The sequence below is a fragment of the Oxyura jamaicensis genome, chromosome 14 (genome assembly GCF_011077185.1).
Source record: "Oxyura jamaicensis isolate SHBP4307 breed ruddy duck chromosome 14, BPBGC_Ojam_1.0, whole genome shotgun sequence".
Taxonomy (NCBI): Eukaryota; Metazoa; Chordata; class Aves; order Anseriformes; family Anatidae; genus Oxyura; species Oxyura jamaicensis.
Genome location: NC_048906.1, coordinates 9030318 through 9047350, shown reverse-complemented (window position 1 = coordinate 9047350; position 17033 = coordinate 9030318). Strand labels below are relative to the sequence as shown.

Genomic DNA, 17033 nt, shown 5'->3' with positions numbered 1-17033 from the left:
CTCCCGGCTTTTACAGAAGGCAGAGTGCTGCTGGCACGGCTGTAGCTGTACCCAGAAAATGCAGACAGTGGATTAGGTTTAATCACTTCAGGTTGGGTTTGTGTCATCAGTTCTCTTGGGAGTAGGAAGATTTCTTACCTTGGCTGCAAAATTCCCGTTCTCATCAGTTTGGGACTGTTGAAAGGAACATCCTATGCAACGATCAAGGGGGGATAAGATATCAAAACAAATGCCTCATCTCAACCCTTTCACTGCTTTTTCCCTCCTGCAGCCCCACTCCTTCCTAATGAGCAAAAGGTGCCTTGCTGGGTGGAAGGCAGCTTTTGGGCCATGAGCCTGAATGACGTGTCTCCAAACCATAGAATTACAGAACGGTTTGGTTTGGAAGTGACCTTAAAGACCATCTAGTGTGCCCCCTGCCATGGGCAGGGACACCTCCCACTGGACCAGGGTGCCCAAGGCCCCGTCCGGCCTGGCCTTGAACACCTCCAGGGATGGGGCACCACAACTTACTGGGCAGCCTGTTCCAGGGCCTCACCACCCTCTGAGTGAAGAATTCTTCCTTATAACTAATCTGAAGCTACCATTTTTTTAGTTTAAAGCCTTGTCCTGTCACTACACTCCAGGACAAAAGTCCCTCCCCAGCTTTCCTGTAGCCCCCTTGAAGCATTAGAAGGCCACCATAATGTTTCCCCAGAATTATTTGGGCATTATGCTTGATTTTGGTGACTTAGCCGGTTGGTCTCCACAAGTTTCGACCATGACTGGTGGAAAAGGAGAAGAGCTCTTCTCAGATATGATTTAAACCCCTGAGCTGAGGGTCCCTCTCTGCAGGGGCTCGACAGAGAAGCCGGTCTGCCTCTGGTTAAGCCAGAGAGGCAGGCTGGAAAAATCTTCATTGGAGCATTTTCTTAGGACTGTAATGTACAGGTAACTTTCTCTTGTTTGGCAGTTTCTAAGGCTTAGAGCAACTTTTAAAAGCTCAGATTTCAATTCAGCCTAACAGAGAGTGCTGTCTTGCTGAGGCAGCACAGCTTTGAAAAGAAAGAGTTGCTTCCCAAATGTTAAGGCAAACTGCGATACAAAGTGCTTTAGTTCCTTTCTGCAAGGAACAGTTGTGTCTGTTGTTAGACCTGCTTTCCGGTCTATTTCTGAAGTCCAGTGATATCACTGGGTATAGTCAAACTAATTCTCATTTAAAAGTCATTTGGTATTCACCCTAATAATGTTGGTCACAAACTAATTGGCTCTAAATTGATAAATATTAAGAAATGCATTCTAATTCAGCATTAATTAATTTAATGTTGCTTTCCCCTGTTATTTACTTCTTCTTGGGAGTCAGTGCGAAAAGGGAGAAAATGTTTGGTTAACGCACTGCAGCAAAACTACAAATAATCAAGATTTGTCTCCCAGGAACACCAACATTTCCATAATTAGAATAGTCAAAAAAGCGAGCTAGATAGTTATCGTAGTAAATTGCTCAGTATGCGTTGCAAGTGCAGTGTAGCAGTAGCTGATAATTAGACTGTCATTTGCAAAACATAAAAATGGTTTCAATAACTACTTGAGACTGACTGCAAGACAAGATGGAATTTTTAGTTGAAATATGGCAGACTGCTTCTGGACTGAGTGCTGCCTGGGTTTGTTTGAAACCTCGCTGATACAAATGTGTTGGCACAGCACGCACACATATCTGACGGTCTGCACTGAGATAGATTTTGCACAGTCCTGTGTTACTGTGATGGCTTTGTGATACAAAAGATAGGATTTGTTCTCAGGGTTCTTGTATTTCCTCTTTTACAGTGAATCCTTCATATCATGTGGAAAAGGTCCCCTAAGTTTCCTGGGGCAGGGTGTCTTTCTGTTAGTGTCTGATGGAGAGTGCCTGCCCAGGGGGACAAGAGTTTTTGAACGAGTGTTTGCAGTGATGCATGCAACACAAATGTTAAAGAGCTATAACAGAAGGATGACAGAGCAGGGATGGAAATGTTTTCTTTCAAATTCCAAAATAGAAAATCATCTTTTTTTTTTTTTTTTTCCCTGGGAAAAGATAGAAACAATTCATCATCTTATGATCCCACTGTGAGCATGAAACAGTTCTACATGTGTCCTCTATCTTCCTACCTTCCTTTCTTCTTGCACGTTTTATTATTCTGCTCATAGAAAAGGTACAAATCTCTCCAGCATGGCGGTTACAGTGAAATCAACCCAATTCTGTAACTACAGCCATTTTTCTTTATCATGTTGAAATGCAGCGGGGGTTTCGAACTGCTTAACAGTTCATGAATTCACTGTATAGAAACTTGAAGTGACCTCCTGAAAGGGACTTGTCCAGCTGTAAGGCAGGGACTCCTCGCCTCTGACTGCCCTCAGTTTGTGCTGTCATCTTCTGAGATGATTAAAGCAGATCCAAAGTGCCCACATCAGCAGCCCCTTTGTTCCAAGCTAGGGCTTCTGCTCAGCATGGGAGAACATTGCTGAAATCTGTCTCTTTAATGTTAAATGGACAAGTCATTGAGTGCTTGTAAATTCTGTCTCACTGCTTCCCACCTACCTTGCATTGATTTTTGCTTATGGGTTACTTGATCATATGAACTTAGAGAGGATCATAAATTGCTTCTGTAATTCATGGTAGAGTCTGAGAAGGAAAAATACTTGAGCGGGGTTGTAGAGATAAAATAGTGCAAAAAAAATGAATATCCACTTTTCAATAGCAGCATAATTTCTGAAATTTTATCCAAAGTGCTCAATGTTAACTTACAGATCGTACGTATGGATAACAGCAATTTTAAGGAAATCTTCAGAACATAACTGGGAGCATTTCATTTTGCAAATCATAAGCATTCCTCTCAAATCCATAAGCCCTCGGGAGAGTTGCACAGATCTCAGCTGATTTCACCTCTCTTGCTTTGCTGAGTGAGTTAAAACCCAGTAAAAGAAGCAGCACGTATGAGCAGTCATGTTAATTATCTTCAGCAGGAACCTGGCTTCCTTTGCTGGAGGTGAATCCCAGCACCTCCTTTAGCTGGGCATTGGTGACCAATGAAGGTGCTGACTCCCAGGCAGAGGAGAGTTGGTGGTCACCTCACAGGGTGCAGGACGTGCCTGTGGTTAAAGCTGTCAGCATCAAAATCCACCAGAATTGTACCTGCTGCCCAGCTCAGCCTTTGGGCAACAGCCATCTGCAGCATGATACAATCCTATTTGAACAGAGCTGTTACATACAGATGATAATATTTTTTTAAAAATCAGTGCTCACCTAGAATCTTTTCTTTCACAAAAGATGTCCACAAGGGTCACCATGGAAATAAGTGAATCATTTCCCATATTGGAGGTGAAAATTGGCATCCAAAGGCTGGGATTCCTGTTGTCAGTTTTCTAGGTTCTGGGACTGGAAGGTTTGTTTTCTCACCTGATAGGTGAGGAACACACAGTATGCTTCAGAAGCTGCCTTGTCTGTGCAAGGTGTCTTCACTGGAGGGTACAGACAGAACATCCCTCTTGAGAGCCTGATGGCAAATGAGGCATTTACTGAAACACGTCATTACAGTTACAGAGCATCGTCTCTTGCTTAACTCCAACAATAACACCCTCTCTTGTTGGAGTTAAGCAAGAGGGGATGTTCTTAGATAAGTCCAGATAAATTTTGCTATCTTCAAGCCCTCAAAGAATTTTCATCAGATCCTAATGATTCACCAGTGATTTGCTAGAAAGCTCTTTCTTTTGTTAATATATACTGCCAGCTACTTCTGTTACTAGGTATGTTACAAAAATTCAGGCTTCTAAATAAAGGAAGACCATTTTTTTTATTCTTGTCTCCATTTGAGCACAGCAAAACTGTCTGCTCTGCACTAACCAAACTGGAAAACAGTTTCAGATGAAACCAAGCCTGGAAATTTTCAGCCCTCTGGGTTGATAATGAGTTGTGAACAATTGCAAAAAACGGAGTTTATAGTGGAAAGCTGCCACTACTGCTCACTTGTAGAAATGGCCCTACTGAAGGGAACAGGGCCCTTCCTGTGAGTCCAGGGAGGAATGCAGAGCTCTGCCTCTGTGGAGCACTTACAGCTGGGTCTCCCACTAGGGAGATATCTGATTGTGTTTATGGATGCAATAGCAGTAAATATTATGCTGAACTACACACCAATCCCTCTTCTGATGTCTTCTGTCAGTTGATTCATGGTGTCAAGGCACGGTGCATGCCCAGAGCTGTGCTCAGGTCAAGGCAGCAGCATCCAGGTGCCTGTCTCTGTGCAGCAGCATTCTGCTGAACAGACAGGGCGATGCTAAGCTGGGAATAGAAATGGATGGATTAATTTCCAAAAAATAATATGGCTCACAAAATTCATTAAAAGATTGTTCCGTGCTGCTAGAGAAGTCTGATGATCTCATTAATTAGCACTAGAAGTAAAAGATTAGCAAGTTGGTTCAGAGTTATGTTGGTGGATGATTGAGCATTATGTGGCACCACAACAAATAAGAAAGTGCACAATGTTTATTATTCTGGCATTTAGTAATACTGCAGTAGCTGAAGATTAAACTCTTAATTATGAGTATTGATTTCTCTGGGGCTTAGGAAGTACAAGTCAAAACTGCACTGGAGCAGAGATTCTCCTGTTACCTGCAGAAAGAGGTGTGTGTTTTCCCCCTGGGAAACCTTGGAAATCGTGTTGTGTTTTGAGCAGGAAGCCAGGAAGGCAACTCTGATTTTTCCAAGTAAGTTTATAAAAGGCATTTGGTCACAAAGCAAAAGGGCACTTTTTATTTCCAGTGTGTGATAGCAAAATGCATCAGTATGCTTGGGTACAGAGGCTAAGAAATGTTTGCTACAGCCTGAGTGAGCAGCACTGCTTTTGCTGAACTGGTGGTTTGTCTGAAGCAGGCAGCACAAGACGTCTCTCCTTGCCCACGGTTTCCATTGCATAATGGAACTGCAAACTTGGAAGTTTCAGACAAGCCCTGCTGCTGTGCTGCCTGTGCCAGGTGGCAGCAAGGACACTTCGTTCACTGTCCCCACTCGTTCATGCATGCAAAATGATTTCCAAGGCATTGCCAAATTATAACTGTAACAAAACATTCTTCTGTTTTTTTGTTTTACCTTGTATTAACATTGTCAGCATTTCATTAGATTTTATAAAACACTGATCTGCATAAGTTACCCTAGAAAAGGGAATTCCCTGAGCCCGTAGGAAAGTCCACTTAACAGGCATTGCACACGCAATGGGAGTGGAGGATAAATCTGGAATTTTATGCACTCAGAGACTAACATAAATGATCCCGGAGTAGGAAAAGAAGGTGGAAATTCTCCTCTGCTATCTTGATACATTTTTCTCAGAAAGACAGATGCTGGCACAAGCAGAGGTGAGAAGTGTTAGTGAGTGCCCAAATCCTGTGCACCTGGTGGGTGAGAAGGAGACAAGTGAACAGAGAGATGAAAATACTACAAAGGGCTGTTTGGAACCAGGGAGAGAAAGCTGGCCTTCAAAACTGCTTTTTGTTGGACTCAAGTGACCAAGAGCAGAGGCCACTTGAATTACCGTTCTGTGTGAGATTTAGGGCATGTGACAAATGGCAGTGCAGTGATAGCACTGGAATAGCTATCAAGTGCAAGTTCTGCCTTAAAATCATCTAGATTGTTATCACTGCAGCACGTTAAGAAGTGAGACGGCACGTAAGTGAGAAGCATCTGAAGCATCTTTTGTGTCTTCTGTCCCAACACCCAGAAAGGGACATGCTCCTGAGAGGCAGATCATTAATAAGGCGGCATTACCATGATGTGAAAGACTGGTGTGCAGATGCATGGAGAAGCCTTATAGAAGTGTCATGGTTAGAGCCCTTCTATTCTTGACATGGTTTATACAGTTCTGTACTCCTACTGTATTTATTTAGCAAAAAGATGCACAATGTTTCCTGCCAATTTCATCTTATTTGCAAACCAGACTGGTTCTCTATCAGTGGAGCAGTCTGCAAAATAGAGGGTGCTAATCAGCCACAGACTAAAAACAGGGAAGTGCCAATATAAAACAGAAGTAGCGGATACTCTGACATATGGAAAAAATACAACGTTCTTACCTTTGTGAAATTCCAGGCAGCCAGGGAAAGGATTAGATTACAGAAGCCGTAATAGCATGCAGGTGGAAAATGAGACTGTAAAGACCTGAACCTCAAAAAGAAGGAAGGAACACATGGAAAAAGAGGTTAGAGAAGGAAAATAGCAGGGAGGAAAATATGTCGCTTCAAGAATTTATTAGAGAAACCTGATGAAGTGACGTGGCATTTCAGATGAAAATTTGGTAGGATTTTGTTTTCAGTAATTGCTAGATAAATGATGGTGTGGGTATAGAAAGCAAGTGAGTTTAAAATAAAAGACCCACAATATGGCTGTTTTAAATTCCCATCACCTTTTACATTGTCATTGCAGAAAGCCACTAATTTCAGAAAAAAGGTATCCAAAAATGTAATGAAAACCACTAAAAATCTTTGCATCCGTTGATGGGACATTGTCAGCCTGAAATCAGAGCAGTTTAAATGAAGAATGGGTGAGTTTAGCTACTGCAATTGCCCTTCATTCTCCTGCCAGTTCTCCTTGCGAGCATGTTTTCTTTCTTTCAAGATCACTTTCTGTCCCTGCTGCTGTGCAAAAGCCCTAAGCTCACCCATGGGGAAACTCAGTGGCAAAGTGGGAGGAACAGAAGAAGTGAGTATACATAAATGCCGTTGTAGGCTAACTGGAAATGATAGAAGAAATGAAATTTAAGCCCTGTTGTAATCTTTTAAGCCGAGTCTTATTGAGTTAGTGGTGGATGACTTTTTAAAGAAATGCCATTTAAGTTGTCAGTGTCCTTTTTAAAATTAAGTGTGACTCATGGGGCTAGAATTTTCCTGATAGGTAGCCTGAATACATTTTGGGGCATGAAAGTTGCATCAATTTATGAACAGTGCTACTGCAGGTAGACGTTCCTCCAGGGGCTGCGGGAGGTAAAGGCCTTTTACCTGGGGCAGACAGGCACATGGTGGCCTCCTAGCTCTGTATGTAGTCCAGCAAAGAGCCTTATTCCAGAGGCTGGGTGCACCTCTTACACGGCCAGCTTTCCTGGACTTCCAGGCCAGGAAGAACAGGTCCTTACATAAAGGAGGTAGAATACAGAAACACTGCTGAGGAGGAGAACCTGGAGGGAGGGTCAGTGAAGCCATCCCTCCCCATGACGTGCTGCTGCCATTGCAGCAGGACCTCTCATTCCTTCCTATCTAAAGGAGTCTTTCAGTTACTTAAGTACAAATTTCAGTGCAAATAAGTGGATCAAATTGTTGAGGTAGCCAGAGCCAGTGCTCTGTGAGCTTTCAGTCGTTCTGCTGTTCTGAGTTCATGCTACTCCCCTCCCTTTAATAAGGAGGAGATGCAACAATAAGGATTAAACAAAGTCCTTTTTTCTGTGTCCAGCTTTTAAAAAAAAAAAAAAAATTAATACATATATACATAAAAGAGCTTTTGGTCTTGTTTACTTTTATCGACATATGTTTCCAGTTCCCAAGAAATGGGAAGAAGGCTTTCCCTCACACTTACTCTCTCTTCACACTTGGCAAATGTCTGCTTTTTTGTTCCACGTATTAACTCGAGCGTTGTTGAGCATGTTTTTTTAATTACTTCAGGAGATGGTTTGGGAGGCACAGCGGGCTTCGTGGCTGTGCTGGTGCTGGCTGATAGCTGGGCCCAAGCGCTGCCTCAAGCTCGCCTGTGGCCTGGCGCAAACAGATGGTACGTGGAGCTGGGAGGAGAGGGGCAGCCCCAGAGGCAGCAGCTGGGCACTGCACCCAGATACGCTCCTCCGTCCCTTCAGGAAGAAACTGAAGACACACAAAACACTGAAAAGAGGTTGGCCAAATCCCTCTGTCTCCCACACTTAAGGTACTTGTAAACATTAATAAGATCCCCTCTCAGTCTTCTTTTCTCAGGGCTGAGCAGACCCAGGTCTCTCGGCCTTTCCTTGTAGGGAAGATGCTCCAGGCCCCAGCTAGGCTCTTGTTGGGAAGGTAGGAAAAAACAGCTTTGGTGAGGAAAAAACTCCTTCCTTATGTCAGAGGCAAACAAAAACTTGATTACTGCAGTGCCTATAAAGCAGCAAAAAAAAACAGTTCTGCTGTGTTTCCAGGAGGGAAACCGCTTTCAAGCAAAGCAGGTTGAGGCCCTGTCCCACCCGTGGTTGCTGCTGGGGGAGGTCAGCGTGGGCAGGAGAGTGGTTGTGTTGAGCTGGTTGTTTACCGAGCACATACACATGTACTGAGTCTGAAATATCCTATTTGGTCAAAACGTGGTCGATGAATAAAGGGAGATGTGTTGGTGTTCTTGCATGTGATCTCAGTTGCTGCTTTTAGCTGGTTCAGCTCATGCATGGCCATTTCTAAACCTTCACCTGTAATGTAAAATGAATGTTTAAGTCCTGCCCCTGTGTACATGCATTTCTAATAATTAAATATGTATTTGCAGTATAATAAGTTTGGGCTGTTCAGGATGGACAAATGGATTTACCCTTCTGAGGAAATAAACCGAAATGACATCACAGATCATGGGACTTGGAGAAACTCCCCCTCCCCCCCCCTTTTTTTTATGAGAGACATGGTTACCTTTGAGACAATGATATTGCCTAAAAAAAATCTTTAAGTAAGGGGGAAAATGAGGCAGGGGTGATTTGTGAGTTTTTTTGATCTTTGGGGTATTTTCTTTCCTGCTAATGTGCAAAATTTCAGGTTTCTCCTAAATAGCTTCTGTTGAGAAAGACTCTTACAAGGTCAGAGGACTGAAGGGGTTGTTTAAACTGAAGAAAGAATGTCAGGTTTTGGATAAAATTGTCTGTTTTTTCCATCATATTCAGGTTTGTGAGTTGAAGAGATATTACAAAAAAACAAAGCATTCTAAATTCTTGACTAAAAATGTCCCTTCAGCTCATCAGTACATCCTCTCATAACCTTACAGGGTGGTGTTTTCTGTAGAAAACCAAGACCATAAATTCCTGTGTTCATATAAAGGTGAAAATAAATTTGAAATAGGATTGTACAGCCTGCTCTCAGACACAAAGAAGTAAGAATGCGCAGGTTGCCATTTAAATGGTCCAGGCTACATCTGCTGTTCCAAATAGATGCTATCAGATGAGGTAATCCTCAGCTGCTGTTAAGTAGCAGTTTCACCAGCTTTTCAGCGGAGCTGTGCTGATCAGAGGACTGAGGGTTGTTTAGTGATGTGAGGGGTTTCTTGCTGGAGGAGTTGGCTTTGGTGTTTTTCAAATACTTTGAGGTGACTTCCCATCAGAAACTGCTTTTGAAAAAAGAGCCAAGGTGAAACATGTGCTGCTCTCTGCTCCCCGGCCCTGCGGATACGCTCAGAGATGTCCTGTGTTTTGTTTTTGAACAGGAAAAGCCAACAACAATGTGCAATGGGATGAGGACTCCGTAGAGTACATGCCAGCCAACCCAGTCAGGATCGCATTTGTCTTGGTTGTTCATGGCAGAGCTTCTCGGCAGCTCCAACGCATGTTTAAGGCTATTTACCATAAAGACCATTTTTATTACATTCATGTTGACAAGGTAATATATCACTGGTTATAAATTGCCTGTCTTGCCATCTGTCAGTCTGCCCATCTTTGTCATCTTCATCTTCTCTTTACCTCAGCTGCATAGAGTGCATGTCACTTCTCGTCTCTCCATCTGTTATATGTTTGGAGCCACTTTTTTTTTCTCTTTCTTGTTATCTTGTCTGTGTAACAGTCTTCTCTTTGTATGTTTATGAATATCTATTCATGCCTGTGTGTTGTACGTTTAGTAACAGAAATTGATAAGTTGATGCAGACTAACAGCAGTGGCCTCTTGGATGGAGAGTTACTTCCCACTGCAGAATGGAGGTAGTAATAGTAGCCTCCTTCAGGAAAGCCCTTTGGGATCTACTGATGAGAAATGATAAATAAATGCTAATTGCACTGATTAGCAATTACTGTAGTTATAATAAAAAGAACTAAAAGAGAGCTCTGCACATTTCCAAATTAATGTTTAGCAGAACGCTGTGCGCTGTAGCAAGTGAGGGCAACGCTCAGATAGTCAAGAAGTGCAGCTGCTGGTTAGTGAATACAGGGAGGGACAGTTTGGGACAGAGTAACTTGAACCTATTACTTTTTTCTCCCGTAAAGCGATCCAATTACTTACACCGGCAAGTGCTCCAGTTTGCTAACCAGTACCCAAATGTGAGAGTCACTTCTTGGAGAATGGCAACTATCTGGGGAGGAGCAAGCCTTCTGTCCACCTACCTGCAGAGCATGAGGGACTTAATGGAGATGAATGACTGGCCATGGGATTTCTTCATTAACCTCAGCGCTGCCGACTACCCAATCAGGTACAACAAGTCTTTTAAGAACATAACGTATTTTATTCCTAAGGGGAGTAAGTGCTGATGTAAGGAGTATCAGGCTGCTGTCTGACATCCGTGCTTTTGCCATGGAGACAGTTGCCTTGCTGTACCCCCGATTATGTCTGTTGCTTGCCCAGGAAGGACTGTGGCTGCAAGCAGGTTAGCAGCACCAATTCTTCACTTGCAGTGAGGAAGCAGGTGCTGATCTATTTAGTCATTATTTCTAGCCCGGGGGCACCTGCAAGAGAGGGAGTGAGTAAAGTAACAGGAAGTACTGGGGCTAAGCAAACAAACCCCAGGCACGGAGAGATTGCTCCCTGTCAGGGCTCTGATCAACAGTTTGATTTGAAGTCTCAGAAAGTGTTGAAGGTGTGAATGTAGATTCAGTGAAGGTAATGTTCTGCGCTTCCTTTTTTTAGTACTTTCTCTGTAGAGGATAATGATTGTAGAAGTGACAAATAAGTTGCTAGGAGTCAATTATATCTTCAGCACCAACCGTTGCCTGAATGTCTTTATTCAGACGGCATCAGGCAAAGAACTTCACACATCACCACATGACAAGGCTTGTGATTTTAAGTGAAATCATAATCTTTCTGCATTTGCATAACCCAGGCCCCACAGCTGCATTCAGTAAGGTTTACTACATTGTGCAAAAGTAGATAGTCCATAAAAAGAGGAAAAAGAGGAGGGGAAAGAGGCAAAAAAATGTGTTCTTCAGCAGTTGTTTTTAGGCTATAAGAATTAACAAGAAGAGGGAAAGAGGAAATTAAACTTGTGACTTCTGTTTCCCTGTATGCTGAAAGGAATCAAGGAAAGGGGAAGTAACTTTCTTGGGTAATTTTCTAATAAGTGATGGCATTACACACTTCTAATACTAACAGTGAAGAAATATATTAAAAGGCAATGGAAACACCTGATTAGTTGGTTCCTGCAAGATCTCCCTTAAATTATGAGTCCCTTCTTGAATCTGCTGCTCAGACAGAAATCCCCACTGAAGTGAGAATGGAAAACAACATGAGCTTTTGCCTTAGGAAGGATTTTGTGAGAACTGACAAAAGGCTTTATCTCTGGTTCCCATTTCTATGTACTGTCAGTGAAGAGAAATGCATCACATTTTGGGGAGGAAAACAAGGAAGAACACAAGAGTCATGGAGAGTGCACTGATACTGGAACAAAGGAGTTTGAATTAAGAACTGCCAGTATCTCGTGGTGCATCTGATTTGGTGTCCTACAGGAAGAGCCATAACAATTTTGACGTGTTATCTGTGGTTGTAAGGGACAGTATGTAATTCTCTGTATATCTTTTGAGTTTGAGGAAAGGGTAGCTTGGTATTCCCTGTAATTCACTTTCCTGGTGAGGAATGCTACACTGATGATAAAAAGTAGAGTAACGTAAAACCGCAGAGGAGAAGGTGATGGGACTTTGAATCAAGTAAGATAAATTGTAGAAGAATAAACAGTTGAAGGTGTAGTGTAATCACAGAATAGTCTCAGCAGATGTATCCCGTTACCCTGTTGTGTTGTGTTCACCCTAAACGCTGTCTTGCAGTGCTGTGGCCATGACCTGAGGCGTTCTCAACTGCTCTTCGTTCCCTGCGGAACGAATTAAACCGCAAGGCCAAATGGGATCAGTCACTTACAGATAGGGCCATAAACAACCACAGCATTTGTTGAGTAGACCGTAGTCAGTTCTGCTTTAATGGATTCTTTGTAATAATGCTGTGGTATCTTACAGTCATTCAAACTCTAAACAAGTGCCATTCTGCTGGAAAAATTCCAGGCATTTGTTTCTTCATGGTGGAAATTCTTGAAGGTCGTGTTTTGGCATTGCAGCTGCTTTCAAGGCTGCGTGGTGGCTCTCAGCAGCTGGGTGAAGGCATGTGAAGTGCTCATTTCCCTTGCTGTCCAAGTACTCTGATACCAGAACTGGGGAAAATAGGTTTCCTCTTAACATGATGTGCTTCAACAAAAAGTAAAAAGCCTTTTTTCAGTGCTATAACTTAAATGACAGTGACTTACAGGTGCTGCTACATTTTTTGAATATGTAATATTACAGCTATAAACCCTGGAAAATGTTATCTCATCAAAAATACGTGTGAGTCCATTTCATTTTCATAGTGGAGTTGCTATAAATTAATATTCTTTGTAATCTTTGGGAAGGCACTACTTCTCTGCCTACTGCACAGAGAGCTGATTGTTTTTCCAGGAAATAGTAAAGAGGGTGTTTGAGGGCTTTTTCCTTCCTTCAGACATTATTTGTCCGATAACGGGCTAGAGGCAGTTTACACATCTCACACTGGTTAGTCATATTGCAGTGTTTTTAGCTAGGTGTCCCTGCATAGGAACATATGAATTTTGTGGATTAATAGTTTTTATCCAGAGCTGCTTTACATTAAGCTTTCGCTTCCCATCTGCCATTCCATCTGTAACGCTGAAACCTTTACTACTTCTCTTCTGATAATAAAAGCTAATCCAGCCTTATAAGTCAGGAGAACACATTCTATATGTGGGGTTAATTCTGTATGATGAAGTCTAAATCTGTCTGGGGAGCAGTCTGGTATGTTCACAGGCTACATTACAATTACTGGGAACCCTTCATCCTTCAGAAGAGATGTCTAGAAACAGATGTCAAGGATCATACTATATAAAGGCAGGGGGAGGAAAAAAAAAGTTCAGAACCATTCATTTTGGGAGAGAAGCAATTAAAATAAAACACATGCAAGCTAAGAAAATCTGGATATCCCTGTTACTGTATTTCATGCCTTAATCTTTAATTTTTGAAGCCTTGCTTGAGTCTGCAGATCCAGCACAAATGAAATCCTAATCCATGTGCTTCTAGTTGTTACTGTGGTAGAAATCATTCACAAACACAGTCTGAACAAAAGGCATCTCTAACAAAAATACTGTGTTTGCCTCTGGTCATGAGGTAGTATGTTATTTATTGGCCTAAGTGAAATGCATCGTCCAGCCTTGACTCTGCTCAGCTCTGGTGAACATCCTCAGTAAGAAATTGGAGGGATAAAATGGCTGAGGACAGACCTCTACAAGTGATGCTTTGTGGTGGGAGGTTGTGTGACTTTCTTCTCCTCCTTTACTCTAAGGCTGGGTTGTGGTGGTGGTTGTTGTGTGGTTTGGGGTTCTTTTGTTGGGTTTTGGGGGTTGGGAGAGACACACGCTTTCTCAAGATATCATCTCCCACAACCATTAAATTCATCAAGAAATAAACAAAACCAGCCCCTTCCTTTTTCTGACTGTTTTTATTTTAGGGTTATTTTTTAATGAGTTTTCTTTTGAAGAAAGTCTTTTTTTTTTTTTTTTCTTCTGAGAGTCTCTTTCAGTGCTCTGCAGGGAAGCTATCGATGTTTTTAACCTCTTATTTTATATGCGTATCTATTTGCATTATTTATTGTCTCTGACAAACAACATCAGGTAGTCAACCTTATGTTCAGGGACTGAAATTTCACTCCCAACAAGGTGAACTATGGTAGAGCATCACAGATGCTGAATGTTTAACGTGCTTTGCAGGAGTCCTTGGATAATGTGGCAGGTGAAGTATTGTACCACTTAAATTAGGAAGTTTAATGAGATCATTTAACAGTGAATGTCATGTCAGTGCTTACCTGGCCACAAAGCTTGTAGGAAGAATAAACATAATGAAACATTTGAACTATTTATAATTTAAAATAAATGACTGAATCTCAGTCACCAAAGGGATCACCAGATCTAATTGCCAGCTAATACTCTGCCTTTAATAAAGGTCAAGCAAAATTATTAACAGAAGCTTGTGGAGTGCTTCAAAATTGTGAGAAAATAGAGTAGCTTATTGATGGAGCTAGGAATGCAGATACTGCTGACATTCAATTATGAGCTATTGGGTGTAACAAAAGAAACCCAGTGAAACTACGTGTGTTTTGGTAGTTGGTACTCTGAAGATGAGCCTGTTTTAGGATGAAGATTTTATAAAAATACCTTCCAGAAAAGCCTGCACTGAGAAAACTCAGCCAAATGAGACAGTCAACAAAGTTTTTGGTCTGTAACTTAAATAATATATTTATTAAAATACAAATAGCATCTGTGGAATCAGCAGACTCCAGAGGGTAAATGGAATGATCTGAGTGGGACTGGTACTTTCACCAAAGTTGGTGTAATTTATGCTGATCGTCTCTGTCAGTCAGAATTGTATTCAAAAGTTGAGAAAAATCAGCTGGCAGAGAGAGTTCTGGACTGACCTGTTCTTTTGTTGTGCTTTCCTCTGATCAATGGTCTAGGTAACTCTTTTACTGCTAAATAGCAACATTCGTCTAAAGATTTAACTGCTCCATAGAAACTCGAAGGATGTGCTTCGAAGCAGGTAGACCTTTTTCTCAGGTCAGTGTTTCCAATCAGCCAGCAGCAGACAGGCAGCCTGGCTCTCGGTCCTTCATTTTCTCCAGCAGACCTGCACTCCTGACTCCTTAGGAGTGTTGTTAGCAAAGATAACCACCCAAAATCAACCACTCTACTTGAATTCCTGCCAAATCTGAGTATGGCAGACAGCCTAGCAGAGATAAAGCTGTCCTTTCACTCACCTGTCTTCTTCCCAGCTTTCATCTCTAATAGCTTACGTCGCCAGGTCCTGCACAGGGGCCGTATTAGGGACCAGAAATTGTTTCCTCTGGGTATCAAAAAAGGAAACCAAAGACAAAATAGCTGTGAGGAAAAGAGAAAAAACTCTTCTCGTCTGTGAGCAGCGAGATGAAGGGAAGTGTTTGTTGGCAAGTACATATATAACCAAGTAACGAGTCCTGACTACGGGCCCTGGGCAGCAAGTGGCTTGCCAGGAGTGAAAAGGTAGGAGCGAAGGGAATGGGTCTTTGGCCTTTTTGTTATTCTGGTGGCAGATGGAAATAATTGTAAGCAAAAGGTTTGAGAAAGAAATTCCACCTTTTGGAAAAACGTTTGAGCACTTTGAGTACATTTTCAGGTAATGGGACCACTGAGAGTGGTCCCTTATTGCAGCCAGTGGTGCCCAGATTCATACCCTATAGAATGAGGGTGACTGCCATGCTGTGTAGACTACATTGGTGATGGTTTTTGCTGTGTGTGCCGAATTTCCCATGACCTGCTCACATTTCATGTGGGCATTTGACTGAAAATTTGAAACAGTTGACTGGGATAGAAAAAGTGAGAGAATACAGTTTGTATTGGAGCAAACCAGACGAGCTCTCCATCCACTTTTACAAAACTTCTCAGCTTTTGCAAGATGGGGACTTGAAATGCAATACTGAAACACAGGAGAAATCTCTTCTTAGAACTGAGCCCGTATGCAGAGCACTGTTGCTTTATGAGAAATGTCTGAGACCCAGCTGTGTCCTCTCGTTGGTTATGAAATTACAAATCCCAAAGCCAGCAGGGCTGATGGAGGCTGTGTAATGGCAATATGATCACCAAAGACACTGGCTGAGAAGGCACTTATGCGCTCTCTCTCTCTCTCTCTCTCTCTCTCTCTCTGTTTCTCATCATTTTGCCTTGACTTAGTTTAACAGTTGTGTCTCGCTGGGGTTCAGACTTCAGAGCCATCTCCTCATTCCTTCCTGGTAGCATGTAAGCTGTGCTAGATGTGAGAGCCTGTGCAAAGGCTGCTGATGTTCCAGGACTGGATTTGACCTTGCACCCCACACAAAGCCACCCATTGTAATGCTTCTGCAAAATTCATGCCTTGCTGCCAGAATAATGAATCAGGCACAAGGAAAATAATGCAGCATACTTTAAAGCGTGTTTCGAATGTGATCCTGAACTGAAGCACTGGTAAATCCTATCTATACATCTCGATGGGAGTACAGAGCAGGGAGCTTTTGCAGTACCACATCTGTTAAGATGCCAGTGTCTGAGGTTTTTATCTCAGTATTGTAGCTGACATTGTATGCAGTTCTGTTTGCTCAGAATATCTTTATCTGGCAAGCCAGACGTCAATCCACTCTTAATGCTTCGCAGGGAATCTCTTTTCCTGTCCAGAAAGGAACTTTATCTTTGTTTTCCTTGAATCTGCATTCTCTTAGAATTTCAGATGCACTTCTTCCTTAAATCCCTCAAATAACCTTTTCTCCCTCTCCTTCCTTACTTTGCCAGCAAATTTGAGATTTCTGTATATATTTTTGAGGTTATCTTTTAGGTCTGTTAGCCCACTTCTGTTTTACAGCTGAATTAATCCAGTGGTTGGCAAAGAAGTGGTTTTGCACAGAGATTGTTCACAAAGGGTGGGGTGAAATGTTGAAATTATCGTGGCTTAAAACTTTTATTTTATTTATTCTTATGTTAACTTATTTTTTTCAACCTGGCAAATGTGATGGGAGACTCACCCTTTCTATGTGCAGCCACAGCAGCTGAGGCTGATCATTCCCAACCTCTCCTCCTGGGTGTAAGGCAATAAAGCAGCTTTTGTTTTCAGAGAATTGTGCGTATTTAGCACTTCTGAAATGTTCTCCATAGCAGCCTTAGTCTGGCAACAAAAACAAATGCACCCCAAACTGGAGACTAGTCTAGCTGCCCAGGCACCTCTGCAGTGCCTACAGATTAAAGATGTATCAATAAAGCGCGTTTTCAGAATAGCGGCATTGCTCAAAGTACCCTTGTACTTGGCAGCAATCTTGTTGATTTCAGT

General features: G+C 42.2%; 1 protein-coding gene across 2 annotated transcripts in view; it reads left to right on the top strand.

Annotated features, from left to right (window-relative positions):
- XYLT1 (xylosyltransferase 1) overlaps positions 1-17033 on the top strand; it is a 189008-nt gene that overhangs the window by 111171 nt on the left and 60804 nt on the right. For both annotated transcript variants that reach the window (XM_035339161.1, XM_035339163.1), the window contains exons 3-4: positions 9407-9579; positions 10176-10378. In XM_035339161.1, coding sequence (XP_035195052.1) covers positions 9407-9579; positions 10176-10378 — 376 coding nt within the window. The remainder of the gene's footprint in view (positions 1-9406; positions 9580-10175; positions 10379-17033) is intronic.